Genomic DNA, 23,736 nt, shown 5'->3' on the forward strand with positions numbered 1-23,736 from the left:
ATATGTCAAAGGGACCTATATATTACTCTTTTGTGCATTACTCTTTAGTGTTCTTGTGTGGTATTTAATGTCAAATTCCATTGGAAAGTGAGATTCTCTGACATTTCTCCACCAAAGTAGGCTACTTAACTTGTTTGAAGGACTATATTTTGCTTTGTGATAAAAATGACCCAGCAGAGAGAGAAAGAGATAGACAGGTACCATTTTCTTCACACAGGTTTCCCAATTAATGTATGCTGATTCAAGAACTGATACTTGGATATGTTTCGAAACATTACACATCAATATACCTGAATGGGTAACTTTCTGAGTGTTATCAGAGGTGCAATAATACACAGAGCTATTGATTGGTATGATATGATTAGCCTTGCTTAACCAACACCTTTAAAATGTTCCTCAAAATAGCTTTTTACTTTGTGTTACTGTTTCAGAGATGTAGAGACATGACACAAACACGGAGCTGCTGGCCACATAATCTATGTAAAAACGTGTATGTGAATAGAATCTAAGTCTAAAGATGTGTGACTGACATGGTGAAGCTGAGGGAGAGGGGTAATGGGTTCCTCTGCAGCTAGTGTCTTCACATTTAGTATGATACACTGTGAAAGCCAGTCATCATAACCCACAATCAACACATTCACCATAATTGTCCAGGGACTTAACTTAATCCCATTCAATTATTATTATTTTTTTTAATTAATAAAAAATGTTGTTAACCTACCATACTTTATTATATTATTCCTTTTTGCTCCATTTGTAGCCGACTTTTGTGGTTTTTAATTATGAATACCAAAACATTCAATAATCAAATAGTGGGATACTTGTGTACTTAAACTTCCTGAATGCATTAAACTGAACTAAAATACTGTAAAAAGCAAAACTATAGAAAAACTTCCAGAAAATCATATCTACGTATCAGAGAATTATCAATATAGCCTCGTGGGGGGAAATCGTATTACCCTCTACTGCCGAATATTACATTTAAATAGAGAATACCCGGGGTTCTTTTCTGCGTCGATGCTTTACTGCCATGTGACGTAAAAGTAGGCTGGCAAAGTGCTAAGTGCAGTAGTTTAGTATGCTTTCAGGATAAGCAAAACATCACAAGCCAGCGAGACTGGAGATAGTAGCCTACGCTGATGATCTAAAATCCACTTTCCGCTTTTCGGGTGTACACCAATACAGATATCACCTGGGATCTTAACTATTATCTATGTAAGGGAATTTCATTCATTCCTTCATACCAATGTACTTCTTAAAGAAGCTGAATTTCAAACTGAAACTTTTGCCTTCTATGAATGAGTTAAACTGCAAACAGTCGTTATTTGGCTGGTTTATCGTTTTTTATCGGATCTAAATACAGAACCAAAACAAAATTGAGTAGGACCTGTCATCTCGCACGCGTACTGCCGGAACTTACACTTACTAAGGGAAACTTTTCCTTGAAAAACCTGTCATCTTAAAGAGGGAGCGATAACCAACGTTATCAGTAGACTACTCAAACGGGACTTTAAAGTGTCGTCTGAAAGAAACACAATGGAATTCTTGGTACTACATTTATTCCGGTCCTTGATGTTGCTGGCGCTGCTTATGCAACGGTAAGTATAGGCTTCGTTTAGGCAGTGAAGTCTTCCTTTAAGCTTTCTAAATCCTATTTATTCATAGGCTATATAAATGTATTTATAAATGTTGTATGGACCAAGTTTAGTTAACAAACATTACTGAAGCTGAATGATATGTTTTGTACAACCTATCTTTAATTTTCTTAATTTCTCTTCAATCTCTTTAACCCTTAAATTTGACTGTTTTTCTATCCATAGCCTATGGGCGTTTCATTAGTATAGGGCGCCTCCAAAGTTTATCACGGTAATCATTTGCGCATTATTTGTTTACGCATACTGCATTATAAGACATATCTTTCCCGTTTGCTTATCGCGTTGTACGTCGTAGTATACACAACAGCATTATTGAAAACCAAACGAAAAAGCGTGGAAAACTCAAACTTTTAAAACCACATGAATATAGGGGCAATTCCGGTTGATATCGCGCATGAATCGGGCTACTGATATTATGCAATTGGGAAAAAAAAAAAAAAAAAAAAGAATATATATATATATATATATATATATATATATATATATATAATGGCACACAAGCCTGTCCTGATTCATATTTCGGTGGGCATGACTAAGATTCCGTATCGCATTGCATATTTAATTGAAGCTCGTCTGTTTAACTACGTCAATCTAATGTTTGGCATCAAATTTTATTTACTTATTTATTTTATTATTAATTGTATTTATTTATCAAATCCTCGAGAATATCAACATCCAATCTGGATGGGTCAGCAGTAGTTGGTGTTCCTTTGATTTGGCCAGTCCCTCCATTCGAGGCCAAACACCAACTTGCTTTATTAATTAAGGAATATATTAGGATAATGCAGTAGAGCTCCACCTCCAGTCTGCGGTTTCAACGATTTATTTATTTAACTTATAGCCTAACTTACTTTCCAGAAAAGATGCACTACTTGTACAATTCATTATTTAAAAGTGCACATTAGTGATCATAACCAACTTATTGAAATTGCCATTCCATAAATAAAACTATTAATTGGATCAATAAACACTTTGTACTGTAAGCAATCAATTATGTCCTTAATTTTGATTTACAAGTAAAAGCAAGTACTCTGTTCGCTAAGTCTTCAGTAATTGATAAACTCACAAAACTATGATTGTGATGAAAAAAGGATATATATTATATATAGAGAGAGAGAGTTAAATGCAAAAGTATTGGGACAGTGACACATTTTCGTTGTTTTGGGTCTGTACTCCAGGACAGTGGCATTGAAATAAAACGATGTGGTGTATGAGTGCAGACTGTCAGCTTTAATTTGAGGATATTTCCATCCATGTCGAGAGATTCAGAGCAAAAGTAATCACACAAATGAACATGCAGGGAATAAAGTAATCATATTTAGAACGTGGTTGCAGGTCCTTTGCATTGGATGATTGCCTTCAGCCTGCGACCCATAGGCATCACCAGACACTGGGTATCTTTCTTGGTGATGCTCTACCAGGCCTGTATTGTAGCCATCTTCAGTAATAGCAAAAGGCCGGTTAGACCACAGAACCAGGCCTTTTGGGGTCCTGTTTTTTTGGAGGGCGTTTTGCCTTTGATCTTGTCTTCAGCAAATGAAATGCATATCCATTTGGATACAGGACAGGTGTTTGACTTTTGCATTCATTTTTGGCTGTGGAAAAACTGCTTGGTTGCTTTAGCAGTATATTTGGGGTCATTCTCCTGCTCAATGAGTTTTGAGGCACTTGGTTGGATCTGAGCAGATGTCACTGTAATGCACACTCCAGAATTCATCCTGCTGCTACCGTCAGCAGTCACATCATCAATAAAGAAAAGTGAGCCAGTTCCAGTGGCAGCCATACATGTCCAGGCCATGACACTACCTCCACCGTATTTCACAGATGAGGGGGTGCTTTGGATCATGAGCTGTTTGTTTCTTTCCCCACACTTTCCTCTTTCCATCTCTTTGGCAGAGGTTAATACTCATCTCGTCAGTCCATATGACTTTGTTTCAACAGAGTTTTCCCATGTAGTTTTTAGCAAACTCTTAACCTGGCTGTTCTGTTCTTGAGGCTTGCCAGTGGTTTGCATCTGGTGGTGAACCCTCAGAGGTCATCCTGGGCTAGTCTTCTCTTCTCTATCTGACATATCTATGCTTATATACTGGGAGTGTTCTTGATATGTTTCGGCAGTTATAGGGGGATTTTCTTTACAACTGAAAAAGTATTCTTCAGTCATCCACAACAGTGGTCTCCGGTAGTCTACCAGGCCTTTTGCTATTACTGACCTCACACATTCGTTTTTGCTTTCTAACAATCTACCAAACAGTTGATTTGACACACCCAGTGTTTTGGCTATGTCTCTGATTATTGTCTCCGAGCAACTTATTCCGATTTTCTTTTCCTACATGGATCACCCGATATGGATATAAATACCCTCAAATTAAAACAGGCAGTCTCCACTTTAACTTCATATCTGTTGTTTAATTTCAAATCAAATGTGCTGGAGTACAGAGGCAAAACAACAAACAAATGTGTCACTGTCCCAATACTTTTGCTTTTAACTGCACACTGTATACAGTATATATAAAACAGTATACTTTAACTGTGTGTGTGTGTGTGTGTGTGTGTGTGGATGGGTGTGTTTATTCTTTTAATTGTTAGTCAAAATGTGCAAGTGCTAATTGAATCCCAGCCATTGTGTTTTTAATCTAGGCCTACTTCTGCTTAATGGCCTGTATTCAATCAACATGTGTCTATAACTTTGATTTACAAGTATATGTGTGAAAGTGTTACGATTTGTCTTCATAAACTCCGTTTGGTGAGTTTCTTTTAGTGGTTTATGAATTTCTCAAATTGTTTGAGAATTCTGGCTTTTTACTGTCAGTCGCAACTTAATTGAACAACACAGGACAAATGTTAATTGAAGCCCAGCATATCTAGATGCACTGTATTTACTAAGGTGCATTGCACTGGCACTCTCTGGTCTGACATAGGCCTACCTACGGTGGTATAAATGTGTAATGGCTAGAATCCAAGTGTAAGTTTTAAAACAAATGCATATTTTAGACAGACACTGACAGAAGCCATTTTCTTACACTCCAGAGTACATTCCAATGAAATTCTGGGGTTGAAGATCCCGTTCGATCCCATTCTGAACGCAAACACCGTGTGCCTGACCCTCCCCGGCCTGACGCGGCGACAACTGGACCTGTGCATGCGGAACCCCGACGTCACCGCGTCCGCCATCCAGGGCATCCAGATCGCCATCCACGAGTGCCAGCACCAGTTCCGCGGGCACAGGTGGAACTGCTCCAGCCTGGAAACGCGCAACAAGATCCCGTACGAGAGCGCGGTCTTCAGCCGCGGTGAGTTGCTAACGATGGGCGCTACGTTAACGCGCAGACGCGCTCTACGCGTCACGGTAGCGTCGCACCTAAAGAGGAACGTGCTCCTTGTGATGACCACTGATTTCCTGTTTACCCTCTGTCTCCGGTCACATCGTGTTATGCGTAATGAATCACTGGCTCGGTGTGAAACTCGTGAATTTGACTAAACAACTTTCCTGCCCTGGGGAGGCGTTCAAACAATCTGACTTCTCTAACACGTTTAAGCAAGTATTACATGTTTCTTTTTCAATTCCTTAATATCGCCAGGTGTTTGCCCGTTACCGACAAGAATGAAAAATAAAAGATTTGCTTTTATTTGGTATTTACTGGGGAATTAAGGGCCTCGGGAATTCTATCTAATTCTCACTTTAATAACTGCATGCACGCGTCTGCATTTAATCAGAACAGAATCCATGGGAAATGCACCTGTCTGCTTGAGATAATGGGCTCCCGCTATGACACGCAAGGCAACACAAGTGCGGTTCAAGGTTTCAAAACACAGCAGGTCTGACACCAAAAGAATAGCAGTGTCAGTTAAGAGAGTAAATCGCCTGAAATTCCAATGCAGTGAGGTCAGAATTTGCGCTCCCTGTAAAAAAAAAAAAATTTTTTTTTAAAGTTTAGTGCACTGTGCTTTAATGCAAATATATTTTACATATGTTTTGCATGGCTTAAAGTGAAAATTGGCTGTTGAAAAGGCTGGCCTGGGCTCTCTCTCTTTTTTTAGCGCAGGAGTGAGGGCTGTGAATTTGCTGTCAGCGTTTTCTCAACTCTTCAGTGGCAAAAAAGCATAAACCTGTTCAGTTGGTTTCTGTAACCCAAAGTGACGGTTTCCTTCGATATCTAATTCATTCCCCCACTTCCTCTGCCCTCAGCTCAGTTGGGCGTGTCTCCTGCGATAAATTATTTCGCAGATTGATATGTTCCCGGTCTCATCTGTTCAGGGGCAAAAGCTGAAACCGTGTTCCCACGTCTGTGTGTCTCTGAGCTGCCTTTAGGTACCATCTATTACCCCCCCAACAAAAAGTTGTGTGTGTGTGTGTGTGTGCGCATGTGAGCCGCGTTGTGTTTGTGAGTCTGTGTTTATGCATGTGTGTGTTTGTGTGTGTGTGTGTGTGTGCTAGTTTAATATGTTTATATGTGCATGCATGTGTGTATATGTTTATAAGGTATCTGTGTGCATGCAGTTGTGTGTCTTTTGTGTGTGTGTGTGTGTCTACTGTATGTGCCCATGTATGTGTGTGTGTGTGTGTGTGTGTGTGTGTGCGTGCATGTATGTGTGTATGTGGGTATATGTCTTTGTGTGCACCGCAATTTCTGATCCCAAATGCTCAGGTTATTCCACCTCCAGGGAAGGTGCATTTTTAAAATAAGGCAAATTCCAGACATTGCTATTTCACACTTGATTTAACTGTTTAACCATCATTAGTCAGTAGATTCTTGCTGGACAAAAAGAGGAGACAGGGGTTATGTGAGGCTGAATTTAAAGGTCTAATGAGACAAGTTCCAATCTGTATGCAACAAACTGACATCACTGCCAATAAACCTGTTAAAACTGGTGGTTACTAAGACTACAAAGGTAAATATCATTTTAGATTAAGGTAAGGATTAGCCAAATAGTAAAAATAGGCATTTGTTTAATACAAACATAATAATTTTTTTTTAATTGGCCAATGCTAAGCACAGTAGCATTGCTATTAGTTTTTTTTTTTTTATTTGTCAAGTAATATTTTAAAATAATAATAAAGTAAATAAGTGCAATTTTATGTTGGACATATGCGTGGCTATGACATGAAATACGCTTTTTTAAATTATACTGTATGTACAACCATTGTGTATTAAGAACTCAGTTCAACCATACGAGATATTGCACATATAAATGCATCTCAGATAGAAATAAAGACTATTTACAAAAACAGTCTACTAAAAGACCAAGTTCTTATGCATCTAAGCGACCGTTCATTTGTAACGATGATATATTCTTCTTCGTCACGTGTCTTTTTAGTCCTTAACGGACAATGATGGAAAAAGATCTGCTCTTACGGGGTCTTTCATGTTGTTCATAGCACGCGTCTCTTTAATGCTCTGTGTGTCCCTGGAAGATGCCTTTAAGAAAACCTGTTTTATGGGACCGCACTTACGTCTGATGGGCAAACAGCCACCTGGGCTGAAAGGCAGCCTTTATGTTAACCTGGAAAATAAGGGAAACCCCCTTTTCGCTAAACCCCAAAATCCATTGAAGTACTTCAAGCAATTTAAGGGTCTGCATTAACATCAAAGCAAAGACTTTGCAACGAAACCCCCTTCCCAAATTCTATTTACAGTTATGAATGTTAAAAAATAAAGAAACACGATTGGAATCATTTTTTTTCCCCCTATTATTTGCATGGCAGTGTGTATTACTAACTACAGCACACGCAGCACATGCTTCTGCCGCTGCTGCATGCAGCTACTTTTTGAAGAATGCAGTCCTGCATGATCAAAGTTAAAAGACTTCTCTGGATGGGATTACAGCAGATCAAACATCAGCCAACAGTAGCCCGGTTAATTGTAAACACGTTCGGAATGCACAGTACACCCCCTGGGTACGGAAAAGTAACACGGGAGCGCGGCAGTGATCCTCGAGTCTTTTCCGTGAGTTACGGTCTAGTTCGGTTTTCAGCGATTGATTCTTGGTAGAAATTACGTTGAGAGGGTCTGTTCAGTTTTCAGTTATTGCCTGAGAGTTACTTTTGCCTCATTTTTTTGAACTTTTGCAGAGGTTTTCACTCAGTACAGAACACTGTAACAGTACAAAAACTGTCTGAGCAAGTTCTCTCCAGCTGATAGATATTGATTATTCAGGGCACATACAGTACACTGAGAGGTGACAGAGGGAAATGTTGAACAAAGGAGTGGGACGGAGGAGAGAAGAGACATATGAGAAATCTCTCCCTGTCAATATGAGAAATCTCTCCCTGTCAATATATGACAAATCTCTCCCTTTCAATATATGAGAAATCTCTCCCTTTCAATATATGACAAATCTTTCCCTGTCAATATATGAGAAATCTCTCCCTTTCAATATATGACAAATCTCTCCCTGTCAATATATGACAAATCTCTCCCTTTCAATATATGACAAATCTTTCCCTGTCAATATATGAGCAATCTCTCCCTTTCAATATAGAAATATTTCCCTGTCCGTATATGAGAAATACACGTACATGCCCGCTGACACTGTTCTTTGACCCTGCGTGCCCCAGGTTTCAGAGAGAGCGCCTTCGCCTACGCCGTCGCGGCGGCGGGCGTGGTCCACGCCGTGTCCAACGCCTGCGCCATGGGGAAGCTGAAGACCTGCGGCTGCGACCAGAAGCGGCGCGGGGACGAGGAGGCCTTCAGGATCAAGCTGAACCGCCTGCAGCTGGAGGCCATCCACCGCGGGAAGGGCATGGTCCACGGCGTCATGGAGCACTTCCCGGCCGACGCCCTGGGGCCCCAGGACTCCTGGGAGTGGGGCGGCTGCAGCCCCGACGTGGAATTTGGGGAAAAGTTCTCCCGGGACTTCTTGGACTCCCGCGAAACGTACAAGGATATCCACGCCAGGATGAGGCTCCACAACAACAGAGTTGGCAGGCAGGTGAGAGGTTTTTTTTACACTACCGCGATTGGGGGGGGGGGGGGGGGGGGGCAGGGGCGTACGGTGGGCCACCGAAACCCGGTACCAGTTCCCACACGACCGGACCAAATCGTAACGCAGATTTTGGTGGCACTTTAAAATACATTGACTAAACTGCCAATTGAAATATCCACTATTTTTCACCGGCCGCAGTTACTCCAAAACGGAAGTAATAGAAGCATCGCTTACCCAAGCCCCTCCCACACACTGTCACTAGCTAACGTTACACTCACCCTGTTTGCTCAATCAGTGACAGCAGGTATTTTTAGAAAGCTAGCTAACGTTAAACTTTGTCGAAATGCCAAAAGCAAAATGGTATATGGTATAAGTTGAAGCATAATTTAAACAAATAAAACAATTAAATAGTTACATTTCAACAAATGACATTGTTTACTGCTGTACTTTGCTCTTTATTTTAAAGAAAGTATCGGTTCAGGCATGGTTTAGGTATCGGTACCATCTCAGAAGTATAATTTTAGCATCGCTATTGGCAAAATCTTAGCGATACCCATCCCTAACCGTGTCGGGTCATGTGTGGAGGAGGACCGTGGCTCTGGTGACTCAGCGCTCGGTTTATGGCCCTCAATTAGAGTTAAGCGGGAGGAGGGATTCACTCACTCACGCACACGTTCGCTCTCTCAGTGCGCCGTCTCCGCGATGAGCTCGCCCTGAGAAAATGCGTACGGTACGAAACCAAGACTCCGCGACGCCGTGACTCAGACACGGCCGAGCCTGACACACGGCCCGGTTCAGCCAGGCGTGTCACTCAGCACACCCCGAAAAACTGCATGCAATTTCTAATTCTGACGAGCAAGGGTATATCGTAAAAACAAAAATGGAGGTTCACGTGCAAGTGAACAATGCCATGTTTAAACCTGTTTCAATGCGTTTCAAGTTCCTTGTGACTAAGCTGTAATACAGCTGAATATAAGAATATGAACATGATTGCAAAGTTCTCCTTTAGGAAATGTTATTTAGATGCAGAAAATCATAGGGTTAATTAGAATAAAAATAATAAATATAAGCATACATGATGGGCATTGCCAGAGACCATGACAAAAAGTGTTTATTACAGACCCTGCATAATAAACGACATGCCAAAAAACAAGATGGATGTGTTTGAGCATTGGAAAGTTAATGACGTGGAAAAGGTTTTTTGCTGATGGACTGTGCATGGGTTAATGCCTATGGCAGTATTTTACATATATCTAAGGGCCATGAGCAGAAACTGTAAAATAATGTAGATTAATTTGTCTTGATGTGTGAGAACTACTGTTTTACCATCATATTGGGTGTAGCAGGGCGTGACCAGGAAGCTGGGGCTACGCCAAGCACATCGCACCGCTGATAAATGTGACAAATGCGAGATGAATGAGTTAATGCTATCGTATGTCACTAAACACACGTTTACTAATTCTATGGTTTTCATGGCAATGCTGAAAATAGCCTGGGGTGACCTGGGTCTAAGGGAAGTCAGTTAGGTACATCCACCCGTTATATGAACAGTTTGCCATATAACAGTCAGAGTGAAATTGGACAGTGCTGTCACGGCGGATAAGGAGAAGAGGTGTACTTTAGTTTCTGTCGTTCTACACATCAACAAAATTGTCGTATTATTTTTCAGCATTTTTAGGAATTATTTTGAGAGCGCTTATCACTGGAAGTAACGGTCGTACTGTAGTTCTGCATTCCTGCAAACTCTGCACTCACAATTTAAACAATCAAATATAGTCATCTCTGATAAGCTTGTGCATTCTTAGTTGAAAAACTAATTGCACAAAGGTGGCATAGCAACACAGACAAACTATTTATCAGTCAGTTCAAAAGCTGAAATTCATTTTCCTGTTTGGTTAGAAAAGACACAAATTAGTTAGCTTTACTTAACAACATAAATGCAGTATGTTCCTTGCAGTTTATTTTTTTTAAATAATGTTTTTATTGATCTGAGTATTATGAATCTACACGGCTCTTGAACTGCTGGCAGAAGATGGGGGTTTCGTCTCCTCCTACCAACCAGAAGTACTGTACTTCAGTACCTAACAGCAGAACTGTACTGTACTTCAGTGCTCTACAGCAGAAGTGTTATATTATATTGTTAAGACGACTTAAGAAATGTTGCTTTGTTGGTGCTCTCCCACGTTGAAATGCATTCAGAAATCTTTATTTTATAGCATACTAACATGAGTGCTCCTCACCTGTTTACATGTGGTAGGGAAAAACCTCCCTATTTTATTTATAAAACTTATTGTATTTTTATCGTTGTTCTTCAAATGATAGTGATCAGCCCCAGTTGTTCTTCTCAGTCCACCGATACACGCAAAAGCAGCAGAAAATTGCCCATTGTGTACCACTTCCTCCCGTATAATTGGCCTTATATCTTTTCATCACTTTATTTTTGGTCTTCTTGATTATTTAGACAAAACACAAATGTGCAGTTATCTTGTTGTGGGAGGAGGATAAACGGAACGTTTCATCTGAAATACTTGATAAAGACCACTACGAAAACCACACACTGCTTGTCCTACTCTTGTATCTTTCAGATGGGAGGATCTCATAATGAGTGCGTGTCAATAATTGATCAGGCAAACGTCAACATTGATCAACCAATTTTCCACCTTTATGTCAGATTCAGCAGCTTGTGTGTCAGTAAACCTCGCTCCCTATTAGTTTGTGAAGTTGTGGTTTTTGGCTATGCTGTATATCTCCATAAATTTCAATTAATTAACCTGTAGTTTTTGGAAATAAAGAACCTTAATATTTGGTGGCAGCAGGGAGAAATAATTTAGTGAATTGTAAATACTGTTTTCGCTGGGCAACCCGTTTGACTTGAGCAGTTCTTTGTTGTGAGAAGGCATATTGGCTAACTGAATGTGAAATTTCTGGTGGACAAGGACCGTAAAGCCAACATATACCTGAGTATATATGCTGAAAAGGAGTCTTTAAAAGATATGTTCAAATTTGGCAGATGTCAGTTGGCGTGCCTAAATGGAAAATTACATATTAAGCACCGCATGTGACACGTTGCTTTTTAATTTAATTGAATGCAGGAAACACTTGTACGTTTTCTGTTCATGATTAAGTGACTGTTTGAGGACAGACACTGAGGATAGGTTTGAACTTAGTCCAAGGACAGAGGCTGGTGAAGTCCATACAGACTTCATGGGATGTTCTCAACTAAAAAAGCAAAGCAAGCTATGGAGAAGTTAAGAGGGAGGGAGATGAGGGAGGTGCAGAGAAGGAGGGATGGGATCCCAAAGCAGATGCGGATAGAGAGGAGATGAGAGGAGAGATAGAGGAGGGAGAGATGGAAAAAATGAGGAAGGAAAAGAGGAGTACTTTGGGCGTGCGTGTGATAAAATAAGAGATGGTAATGACGAGGAGCGGGAGAGATGGGTGAGAGCAGTGGATAAGTAGAAAAATATAAGGGGGAGTTGAGGAGAAAGAGAGGTGGGATTGGGGGTGGGGAGGTAGGATGTTGAGAACAGCTGGCATGGTTGTTGAATCGTTTGTTAGTCGCTAGCTTGAAAAACATGTCTGACAGGATTTGGGAAATATGCAAATATGGACCTCCGGACGATCTGTTTAAAAAAAATGACTATGCTGCCTTCAAAACCATGTTGTGCTTAGTTTTTGTTTTGCAGGTTGCGCTGTTATTGCACTCTATCTATTGCCCCTATGAGCTAAATTACCTACATGTGTTTGTACATGATACCAATTAGCCTACATGGCCAGTTCTGTGTTCATACCTTCAGGATCATTACACCACATGCTATTCCACAATATCTGGTTACAACCACTGGACCTATGAATGAGTCAGAACACAGCTGAGATTATGTTCAAATTCAAATTCAGTGGCAGAAGTACTTTGAATGGTCAATGTAATTTATCACAACATGGCGAAAACAGAAGATAATTTCTGGAAGCAAAAGGAGAGGAACGAGGAGATCCTTGAGGACTTTGAGCAGTGCAGAAAGCTCCATATCAAAAGAGAAAGCCCTCACAGGTGAGGTCTCAGAAAATACATCATACCCACGGTCTCCTCCCCCACAACCCCACCCCCCCAAAAAGATTTCTTTTGTGGAGGAATGTGGCGGTTTTAGTAGGGTATACATGCCTCTTCATGCCCACCCTCTGGTTCTCACGACGTTCAGTCTTGTTAAAAGCTCTAATTAGTCGCTGCTGGCTGTTTGGAAACAGATGTTTTAACCCAGCAAAAGATTGGAGACATCAAACAGGGCGGAAAGTAGAAAGAGATCGGCCCTTCCTTCCCCAAACACAGCTTTAAGACAAGTTTATCAGGGAAGAAAGGAGACATTGAAAAGGGGGAAATTGCAGCATGGAGTTTGGTGAAACTGGACTTCATTATGCATTGTCTGTGTGTGTGTGTGCACGCACGCGCGAGTCTATGGTGACAACGCGTTCAACAAAAAAGCTCATTTGAATAATAAAACATCAGTACTTTCTTCATGGCAACTGTCTTTTACTGAGTTTTAAAATGATGTGTACTGATGTATGATGTTTGCCTGTGTACTGAATTGTTTTAAAGTTCAAACTGTCACGAGTGTTGGAACTATAGTGTACATGCAAATCAATCCTGCCTTCATTCAAAATAACACTGCTGCTAAGTAAAGACATGGCTGAGCCCTATCTATGGTAGGCAGTCATATAAAAACCGTAAATTAAGGCATCTAACGTTAGCAAATAAAGTTTTAATGTGTAGGCCTAATCTGCTTTCACTGTAAAATATTTGGCGTGGCGTATTTAAATGTATTTATGGTGGAAAACAAGCCAAAGCAGTCAGGTCAGACAGCTGTTGATTGCTCTGATAAAGTCTTTTGTGTGGAACATGCTATGCATTTAACACCATCAAAAGAAAATGTCAGCAGCCCCAGCAATTTCCCAAGTGTTACCCAGTCAAAGAGTCCACCTATTGGACTGAAAAAGTAGCAGCATAGCCTGACCAAAAAGCAGTACCTCAGGGAGTGTACGGGAGGACTTCCTGTAGAGCTTACAGGTGGTAGGAACTGTAAAGCCACCCTTACACGTAGAGCAATAGTTATAAACAGTAACGACAACTATAATGATGCAAAGTTTCACAAGCATACGAACTGTACTGATATCGTTCCACAATGTTCTACTGTATCATTCTGTGAAGTGAAGATGGAGCATGACTATCTTGCCAATCTCGCTCTACTGTACTAACTTTCTGAAATAAACAAAAGGCACAGTCGGCAGAGAGGCTAGCTAGCTAATAAGGGTCGATGGCTAGAGGGTACGAGGGAGGTACGTACCACTAATACCTAGGTGTTTCCAAATGCCTGCCCAGCCTTTTTTGTGGCGATTTCATAATCAGGATCACCCTTGTCAAAACAAGTCGGTTTCTTGTGAACTTCCTCAATAAGCCTTTGAATCAAACTAGATGCCATACCATAGTTGACTATGATGGAATGTCGGTCATGGAATGGAACTGTCAGTGAAAGATGCGACGCAAAAAAAATTTCCTTCACAGCTCACTTTTGATTGGCTGAAGGTGCTTTATTGTTGTGCCTGCATGATATCATTATCACTATGGTATCGTTTTGACTGCATTTCATTATAGTGTGAACATATGCATGCTGTTTGCATGAGAGAGATTTATGGCTAATATCATTATAGTTATCGTTATAGCTTTCGTTCTTGGTGTAGAGGTACCTTTATGCTGTAGCACTGCAACTGCTATAACAGAAAAATAGTGAAGGACATGGAAAATTATATTAAATACATTGTGACATTTGGGGCCATTTTTTAATGCATTATTGTCTAGCGCCTCTAGCCTCTGTTTGCCACTGCTTAGTCACATTTTCCTGCGTAGTATTCATATTTTCTGCAGTGATGCCGACTTAGCTGACCTAACAGCAGTGCCCTTGCTCCTTATTGTTGTAAGATTGTTTTATTTATTTACTTATTTTTCATATCAGACACAATTTTTGGAGTTTGGCAGTCATTAAGATCAACTGACATTTTATGGCACTTAAATATTAAGAACAAAACACCTTACACTGACATTAATTCCTGACTTTAGTGCTTAGCATTGGAGTTAATATGCATTTTATGGGCATTTCATAACAGAAACAAAACTCAAAAAGTCATTAACTTGTATGATTTAACTTGCCAATAAAGAAAAGGATTTTGTGTATTCAAAATAAACACGAGTAGGAGTGGAGTGGATTTTCCACTGGGACAGGACATTATTACTTTGAGACTGAAGAGGGAACATCAAGAATCATTTAGAAGCACAACTTACTACAAATTGCCCGTGGCCCCCAATACGTCCCCTTTGATCTCGGTTTGGTGCCAGTTTATAGAGTTGCCTGTTGCCTGTTATTAGAGACAAGGCGATGCCAGATGTACTGTTATGTTTGTTATAACCCTTTCAGGAATAAATGCCGGAGCGGTAACTTAAAAATATATATTTATATTTTATAACATATATATTTTATTGAAAAAATATATTTATATTTTTCTCTCTCCATGCACCTTTCAAACATTTACATAATTATTAAGTTAACAACTAAGCAACTGATAATAACTAGTTTCATTGTCTGATTATTATGCAATTCAGAAGAACTTGTGGCAAGTTGCACATTTGTCTTTGTGAGAATCCATAGCTGGTGACACTATAGCTAGTGTGTGATGCTAACTACCTGTGAATGCTGGTTCAGCACTACAGGTGAAGCTACTTTACAATCCAAGTTTATTTATTTCACATTGTTCACTTATTTCATTGCATCTAGCATTCAGAACTAGCTAGCTAGCAAGGTTACATGGTATCAATCATCAGCGTAGTCCTGCCTATCCAATCAGTCCTGATAGCAAGCTAGCAAGTTAATGTCTAGCTGCATGTTGTAAAACTGGCAACATGTAATGTAGATAAACTTGCTACATTTTGAGTCAGTGTGATACCTGATAGCTACCTAGCTAGTTGGATATCCAGTTGACACACACATTTATAACTGCGACAACTGATTCTAAATGTGCATTAGGTTTTGTATGCTAAATTGTAGCAATATAGCTAATGATCGCTATGAAACAAATCATTGCATTTACACCTCCATCACCAATCTGGCCAGCATGAGGTATCAGTCTCATGTGGGACATGATTCACCTTGCTAAAATGTGCACTGATGGTGCAATGCAGTCCCATCTTCTCACCTCCACAAACTGCACCCAAGCTCCAAAAGAAGTACTCTTTATTTGCTCAAAAAATGTGTTTGCCTCAACAGGCTGGAGTTTGTACAGGCTGCACAAACACAATAATTCACCATTTTATAAAACTGTAAACTATGACTGTTGCTGGCTGGCTAAACTTCTACAATGACTCACTGATTGATTAGCTTATGCTACTGTACATTGCTTTGAGTTTGAGTGGGGGGGTCCCTTATTCTACGTCACTGGTCAAGTTGTGTAACAAAAAAACCAAAAGAAATGAAGGGGGCGTGGCTTAATACAACCTCGGCTTGTATTTCTGCCCTTTGGGCCCGAAGAATGTATACACGTATATCTTTCAAACATCCTATTCATGCGTCCAGCATTGCAAATCCCTTACAAGATATACCAGAAACATGCCTCTTCAATGGCAATTCTCACGTACTGTATGTACAAGCAGACAGGCAGAGAACACAATTGGCTGAAAGTGAAGTAGTATGCCTATTTATTTTGATTTATTTGTTCACACCCACAAGAACTTCCAAACGGCCATGATATGAAGGATTTGTCATCCCATCCCATGAGCAGCTTTCAGGAGATCTGTTGTTAATTTGTTCTCCTCAGTCAGTCAGGCATTCACCCAGGCCACCTCTGCCTCCCAGCACTCATGAGACAAGCCCAGAAGCAATAGGACAGCTGGCCATGGAACATCATCTCTTTTTGGCATTGTAATAAAACACATCCGTAGAAGTCAAAGGCTGAATGTCCATCCATTCAGGGTTTAGATCTCAACCATTTTTGGTTCTTGCATTCTGACATTCCTGCTGACATGGCCTTATGTACCTTATGGAAAAAGATGAATGAATAAAATGTAATACATAGAATCTGCACTGCCTTCCTGAGTATACTAGGTGTAGAATGGTGTGACCTGTTTTCTCTTAAAATTAGCACACAACTAATTAAAAAATAGTTTTGCTATGCATGATGAATTGAGGGGGAAATAAGATTTCATCTTTCAAAACCTTTTTTTTTTTTTTGAAAGGTGATGATCGTCTGATTCACCACACAGAGCCTTGTTAGCTTTGGCTGTGCTGCAGTCAGGCCTGTTGCATTTCCAGCCTCGTCATTCTTTGCGGATGACACACAGGCTCTCATTCATCACCTCCCCGTGCTCATTCACAGACTGCCTCTGCTCTCTGTTCAGAAGAGCCCCCGTGTTCCTCCCTCAAAGCTCACAGCACACAAACTACGTCACAGAGCATCACTAGACCCCCCCCAATTGCACGTTCAACTGCGTTTGGTAAACCCTCAGTGCCTTTTTGCCTCTTAGCGTGGAATGAGCTTGCACGAAGATGCAGCCCTATTCAGGTGGAATGGCATTTGCTGCTTTTTTTTTTCCTCCCAACCAAAAAAAATAAAAAATATGGGGTGTGAATGAATGTGATGGGCCATTTATTATATGTCATTGTAGAGCTCAATCCTATTAGGTATTCACTGCAGTTTGAAGTGTTGAAGTGGCATCATTGTGAGGTTATGGCAGGCATGATCTGACCAGTCTCAATTCGCCCACCAGCGGATCACTTGAGGACCGGGAGGGCGTGTGCTCGACGTTGGGTGCGCGTAGAAGGTGACTGTTTACGCGAGCGGTGTTGATAGGGGCGGGTGCGCTGTGAGCTGTCAGTGCCGAGGGTGGCCCCCTTTTTCCTGTCGGTAATTGGATCTAAAAGTTTATAAGTCGGGATGACAGACGAGCGCATTGTTGAGAGAGCGGAGGGAGGTCTGTGAACGTGGGAGGGATGGCCTCGGCCCGGGATGGGAGCTCGCGCCTGTCATGGAAAAGGACAGCTCCCGGGCAAAGCGTTTCAGTCTGCGTTTGTGTTTACGAAGCTCCTAAGGTTACAGGCAGGGTTACCGTTTACCCGGAGCCCGACCAAGATCGTTATGTTTGAACTCTCGCAATTTTCCTTATCTCATGATTACTGTTGTACGCATACAAAAAAAAGAGAAAACAAATATGTGCGCATTTACAGATGGAATGGTGCACTTTGATGTGCTGCTGCTTGCCTGAGTCCGCTGAGAAGCACACTGGCCTTGGTTAACGAGACGGTGGTAGGAGAGGAGGGAGTTCACAGTAGCATTTTTTTTTTTTGCTGTGCTGATTTAGAAATGACTGGGAGCGCATGAGGCAGGGCTATGTGTGATCTGAGTTTATGAGACCGCAGATGCGTGTGGGAGGAGGATGTTGACCTGTCCGTTTCCTGTTCCACTCCCGACAGTCGGTGACGGACCACATGAGGCGGAAATGCAAATGCCACGGGACGTCCGGCAGCTGCCAGCTGAAGACGTGCTGGCAGGTGACGCCCGAGTTTCGGCTGGTGGGCTCCCTGCTGAAGGAGCGCTTCCACATCGCCGCCCTCATCAAGGCGCACAACAGGAACACGGGCCAGGTGGAGCACGCGCACGCCCCCCACAGGCGGCGGGCCAACCTCAACGAGCTGGTCTACTTCGAGAAGTCGCCCGACTTCTGCGAGAGGGAGCCGGGCTCGGACTCGGCGGGGACGCAGGGGCGGATCTGCAACAAGACCAGCCTGGAGACGGACAGCTGCGAGAGCCTCTGCTGCGGCCGGGGCCACAACATCCTGCAGCAGACGCGCAGCGAGCGCTGCAACTGCAAGTTCCACTGGTGCTGCTACGTGGTGTGCGAGGAGTGCCGGAGAACAGAGTGGGTCAGCGTATGCAAATGAGAGAGGCGGGGCCGGTTCCCAACTGATACAGACTGCCGGGAGAAGCCGTCCCTTGCCGCCCCCCCTTTTGCAAAGGACCGCCGTTTCTGTTGGTAAAAAAAAACAAAAAAAAACAAAAAACAAAATGGAAGCTCAGAATAAGACGAGAGCTTTCAGAGTGCGGAGAACCATAAACTCTGGGCCTGCTCGGCACCTGTCCGGTCATCGGAGTTTGGTCCGATCGTTTGAATCTGCACTGCGTTTTATTTCAGAAAGTATTTTTAAATTAAATAATTTAATACGTGGATATGTTTATTAGGAGCTGAACTCGTTAGTAGCTAAGTGCAGTTACGACAAAGAAAATCGGTTCCTTTGGTTCGCAACTTTCTTTTCCCAATAAAAGAACTGCATGGGACTCTAGTGCGTAGAGGCAAGAATACGAAAAATAACGATAATTTAAAAAAGTTCTCCAAAGCCGCAATGCACCTTCGCTTCCCAATAGTTGTATTGTCATTGTTAAATACTAATAATCATTTCATGCAACTTTCATGCACTGCCCTTCTTTTCAGAATAGACAAAAATCATCACGTCATATTTTGAAATCAAATCAAAGTTTCATATTAAGACACAGCGATTACTCTACATCGTCAGCCCCACGACGGAATGTGCCTGTAAGATTGTTCATGCTATTTTACGATCATTGATGTATGACAGTGAGGTTGCTTCATAGTGACGAATTGAGGTTATAAAAATATGGAATGAATATGCTTTGTCTTTTGTTTTGTTTTTTTCACAAACAAACAGAAAGTATGTATCAGTATATAAGTCCATATGGATTACAAGGCAGTTTAATTCTGCAGTTTGCACAGGTGTTACTCTGGAGAAATTGACTGATGGACTTTTCATTTTAGAGCATTAACAAGACAAAATGCAGTTTATTATAAGTGTATGAATTTATATTTTAGTTTTCTTGAACCTGTGGCATAAGTTATTTTATTTTTGTGAATAACTTAATATTTGTAAACATAACAAATGCTAAATATGAAAGGGATTTTTAAAAGGTGATGAATAAAAACAAATGTTTTTGATTTAAAAAATTGTTTTGCAGTTTTTTAATCTATGATGATTCAGAAGACAGTACATAAAGAACAACCTGCATGTTTTTTTTTGTCATACTGCAGCTTCTATTGATCGCCATATTTCAGAAGGCACTTTTCAATGCTTTGTTTACTGTTTGAAGTTAAACATTTGAAATACGTCCCTGATTTCACTAACCAATGGTAGCTGATGGTAACTGAGGTGAGCCAGAAGCTCCTGCAAATTGACCTGGACTTGACCTCGGGCCAAACAGGAATGACAGTAGCTGTAGTCCAGGTGGGTGATGCAGCGAGTAGGTTTCTTAGTCTGCAGTAAAATACCATAGCCAGAAGCTGTCTCGAAGAATACAAACTGCTAGCTCTGTTCGCTGTCTTCCTCACAAATCTATAACAGACAAAATATTATTGCTACTGTAAAACGGGAATAACAAAATTACAAACATTTCTTCCACCATCATATGTGAGTAAGGAACTTCATGTTTGACAAGTCAAGAAAACAACCGCACCTGGAACTGAATCATCTGTATTTACTCAAAGCAAAGGAATTAAATCAGCTGCTGAATACCCAGACAGGAGATCAGGGAAATTCTCTTACAGTGTAATCTTCATCATCGTGAAATATGAATGAGAACCGAGCGTTCACCATATTTCAAAAGAAGAATTCCAAGACATAACAAGCATTATGTCAAATATTATGTTCCAAAACACTACGTATTTTTACAAGCAGTGCATGTTTTTCATGATTCAGATGCTTACTAAATGCCCACATACTGTGTTTGCCATTTGTTGTGAAACCTCCATTAATTAATTTCAACCCTTATGTAAGTTACCTATTCTTGACTGTAGGAAAGAAGGGAGGGTGCAGTTCTTTTTCAGGTGAGTGCTGTGTGTCTTCTTTACTTGCGTGCAACGTTATGCCAAAACAGTCTTAGCTAACACAAGTGGTTTCTTTTTGTCTGTCCTATAACAGTGGTTAAACTGTACAGGACACCTTTTGGTGTTCAGCTTTTCGTTTTTTTTTCTTTTTTTTTTAAATGAAGACTCCTTGAATTGTGAGAACATGTCCTTGTTTGAAAAATAAAACTTCACGTCTGACATGTGTGTTTTGCAATCTGCAGAGTTAACCCCAGGGCATGTGCAAGTCGACAGCAGTCTTCATCGGCAGCCGAACTGCGGCGAGCCTGTAACCTCCTTTAAATAAACATACAGTACCGTAAATTAACAAAAAAAAGTAATGGTGCAAGATTGTTTTAAGCTTCGCATTTGTCTTCCCTTCCCTCTAAGAAAAAGAAGTACCTGGACTATGACGATGTAAGTACTGACAAAGCGTAATCTTTGAGATAAATCCTACATAAACAAACACACCAAATTGTGTGTTTGCAGGATAAATTGGACACCTGCCGGCATCCTCTAATTATTTCATCAATTTCCAGGTGACAATGCATTAAGCAGATGCACATTTCCAGGTTAACTCTCGTGCAGGTTAGTTGGATGGGGGAAGCAACACATTGTCTTTGACCTCAGCTCATGAGTTCATGATATTGTATTGGTTCATGGCTACTGACAGTTATTTTCAGGCTAAGAGAAAGGATACTGGTCATTTTAAGAGCAAAGAAACATATGATAAACCACATTTTATGTATTAAGTTATGCTTTAATCTAGATGCTTAAATATCTATGTTCAAAGACAACAGTTGTATTCAAAAGTTTGGGCACCCCTGGTCAAAATGTATGTCACAATAAATCGAAGTGAACTGAACATGATCCAACCTGTACATGGTGCAATGTTAAATATCTTTCTGCAACTTTAAAAGTATGTTTACTATCTGTTGCCATTTATTACAGATAATCAAAATAACACACTAAACATGTAATCATAGGCTCACTTTGGTGGGGGGGCAGGGTGCATATTAACCCAAACACAGAAGTTCTGTGTATTATATACCTTATTCATTCTTTCACAGTTTTTAATAACTTTTCAGTGACAACTATACTGATGACACCCCGTATGACTACAAAAGAATTCTCCATCTTCAGAGTTAAGGAAGTTAGCACAACAGTGTCCGCTGATTGTCCTTCAAATGTATCTGATTGCAGCGCTGCACTAGTTACATTCATCTGTGTGTTAAAAAAAGATGCCTTCCTACAAGAATTTCCAGTAAGACCAGAGATGCAGAATATGACAAATAACTACAAAGTCTCACGGATCAGCTGTAAAAGCAAAGTCTATACACGTAGAAAACAAAAGAGAAAACAGGATTTGCAAATTGGTGCTGTTGATACCTTGGCAAACATCACTGATGTGGGACATGCCAGCTAGAGCGGTTATTCTCAAGTTTTTTTTTACGTGTGCTGGTTTCTATCCTTTTCAGCTCTGTGAAAATTTTACTGTGAAATTACTGCTACACCGTTTGGTGCAGATTTTATTTAATCTGGGACTTTAATGGATTAAACGTGATAACGTGTGCATTATCCACCACCCCGCAGTGCAATACAACATTACTGTCTTCACCTTTACATCACCTACAGATTATGTAACCAGTGTATTAGTCTTGGATAAATTTAGGTCGTATAATTTGACCTTTCATATAGCAGTAGGACCCTGTTCAGGATGTGAACCCACTATATTTTGTCTTCATAAACTAATCACACAATATCCTGTGCCTTGAAAAAAAAATTGACATAACCTGATGGCTGAGTTTCAAGCTGGAAATGTGCAGAAATGTAAAAGGAATTCCTGTTCCATCATAAGCATTATCGATCATTAATTCTTCAAATAAATTGCAATAGCATTATGGTCAACCAAGTTCAGTTCCTTCAGTAACAGCTCAATGAATAGTTGTGGATGCCTGCCCTGTGTGTGACCTTTCAGTATGAATTCTGTGCCATGCTACGGCTTGGAAAATTGAAAGCTTGTTCCGTGTCACAGTCATATATTTTGAGAGACAGGATATTTTCTAAACGGGTAAGGCAAGACATCAAATAAAACATATCTCACTTGCGTTTGAATTCATTAAACTTTTCAAAGCATAAAGATGGAAGACAAAAGACCAAGAGCTATGAAAAAGAACTGGGCTGAAAAGTGAATGGAAACAAAGAAATTTGCTGCCAAAATCCTGATGGGAAATAGAGTTCACAGTGCATTTTTCCCCGAGGGTGGATCACGTCAGGCAGATCCAAGGAACCAGTCCATACAAGCAGTGTACCAAACAGGCAGACTGCACACACAACCTTTGAAATTTGGAGGATTGGTGAGCAGAGAGGAGATACAAGCCATTATGGGTTCTTTTCAATGAAAAATGCAGTCAATAAATGCATAGCACAACGCTATTCATTCTGGATTATTTGGCTAATGTGGAGGATTTGCCATATGCTGTTGAGGAAGACTCGGGACTTTAAGGCTATGACATGTTTGACATGATGAAGCTCCCCCTGCAAGCTGACATCCTGAAAAAACTCTCTGGAGAAAAATAATAAGAGTTGTTTACAGAGTTCAGTGTTGTTCATGTTTGAATTCAAAATTCTTTCGCCACTGCAAAAATAAAAAAAACAATTATTTTGTCTAATATCATATTCATTTGATTTATACTGTACATACAAGCTTTTCTTTTGAAGATTACAAACTAAAATTAGAAACTATTTTTGATACACTCAGAATTCACATTTTACATGAAGCTTTAATGGATATGTTTTATGTGTTAGGGTACGTAGCCACTCCAGTTGCCCATTATACTGTACATCTGAATGGTCACAAAGTCAAATAAATCTTCAATAATTTGTTCATTTGTGAGCAGATTTAACTGCAAAAACACAAAATCACACTGGAGACTGTGATTGTTGTCATAAATCCAATGTAATGTCGTAATAGGTTTAAGTAGGCTAGTAATCAGATGGTTAGGGAATCAGCCTCGACTCAGATATTTTAGCAGTAAGGTGTGGAAGTCAAATCCCTTTAATTCCATTAGCTACTTGTTGGAATTAATTGTAAAACGCTCAAAGGATAGTATAGACATCCTTTTCCGTCAGAACATGCGATATGACAGCAGTCTTGTACTTGTAAGGTAGGGCATTGGCTTGGAACAAATATTGGGGCAGATCATTATAGGG

At 40.6% G+C, this 23,736-nt stretch overlaps 1 protein-coding gene and 1 long non-coding RNA gene across 4 annotated transcripts in view; one reads left to right on the plus strand and one right to left on the minus strand.

The window, feature by feature from the left end:
* Nucleotides 1-23,736, minus strand: part of LOC118214472 — a 265,667-nt gene that overhangs the window by 187,475 nt on the left and 54,456 nt on the right. The window lies entirely within an intron of this gene.
* Nucleotides 1,125-19,505, plus strand: LOC118214469 (protein Wnt-10a). The gene is made up of 4 exons (XM_035394446.1): nucleotides 1,125-1,598; nucleotides 4,683-4,945; nucleotides 8,212-8,585; nucleotides 18,086-19,505. The coding sequence occupies exons 1-4, from the start codon at nucleotides 1,537-1,539 to the stop codon at nucleotides 18,551-18,553; spliced, it is 1,167 nt and encodes a 388-aa protein (XP_035250337.1). The 5' UTR covers nucleotides 1,125-1,536; the 3' UTR covers nucleotides 18,554-19,505.

Source organism: Anguilla anguilla, chromosome 15 (genome assembly GCF_013347855.1).
Source record: "Anguilla anguilla isolate fAngAng1 chromosome 15, fAngAng1.pri, whole genome shotgun sequence".
In the NCBI taxonomy this organism is placed as follows: domain Eukaryota; kingdom Metazoa; phylum Chordata; class Actinopteri; order Anguilliformes; family Anguillidae; genus Anguilla; species Anguilla anguilla.

Bases quoted from the DNA above. Each gene is read 5' to 3' on its own strand.
- LOC118214469 (XM_035394446.1), top strand. From the start codon at position 1,537: ATGGAATTCTTGGTACTACATTTATTCCGGTCCTTGATGTTGCTGGCG. The intron at 4,946-8,211 runs GTGAGTTGCTAA...TGCGTGCCCCAG, and splicing joins GAGCGCGGTCTTCAGCCGCG to GTTTCAGAGAGAGCGCCTTC. The intron at 8,586-18,085 runs GTGAGAGGTTTT...CACTCCCGACAG, and splicing joins ACAACAGAGTTGGCAGGCAG to TCGGTGACGGACCACATGAG.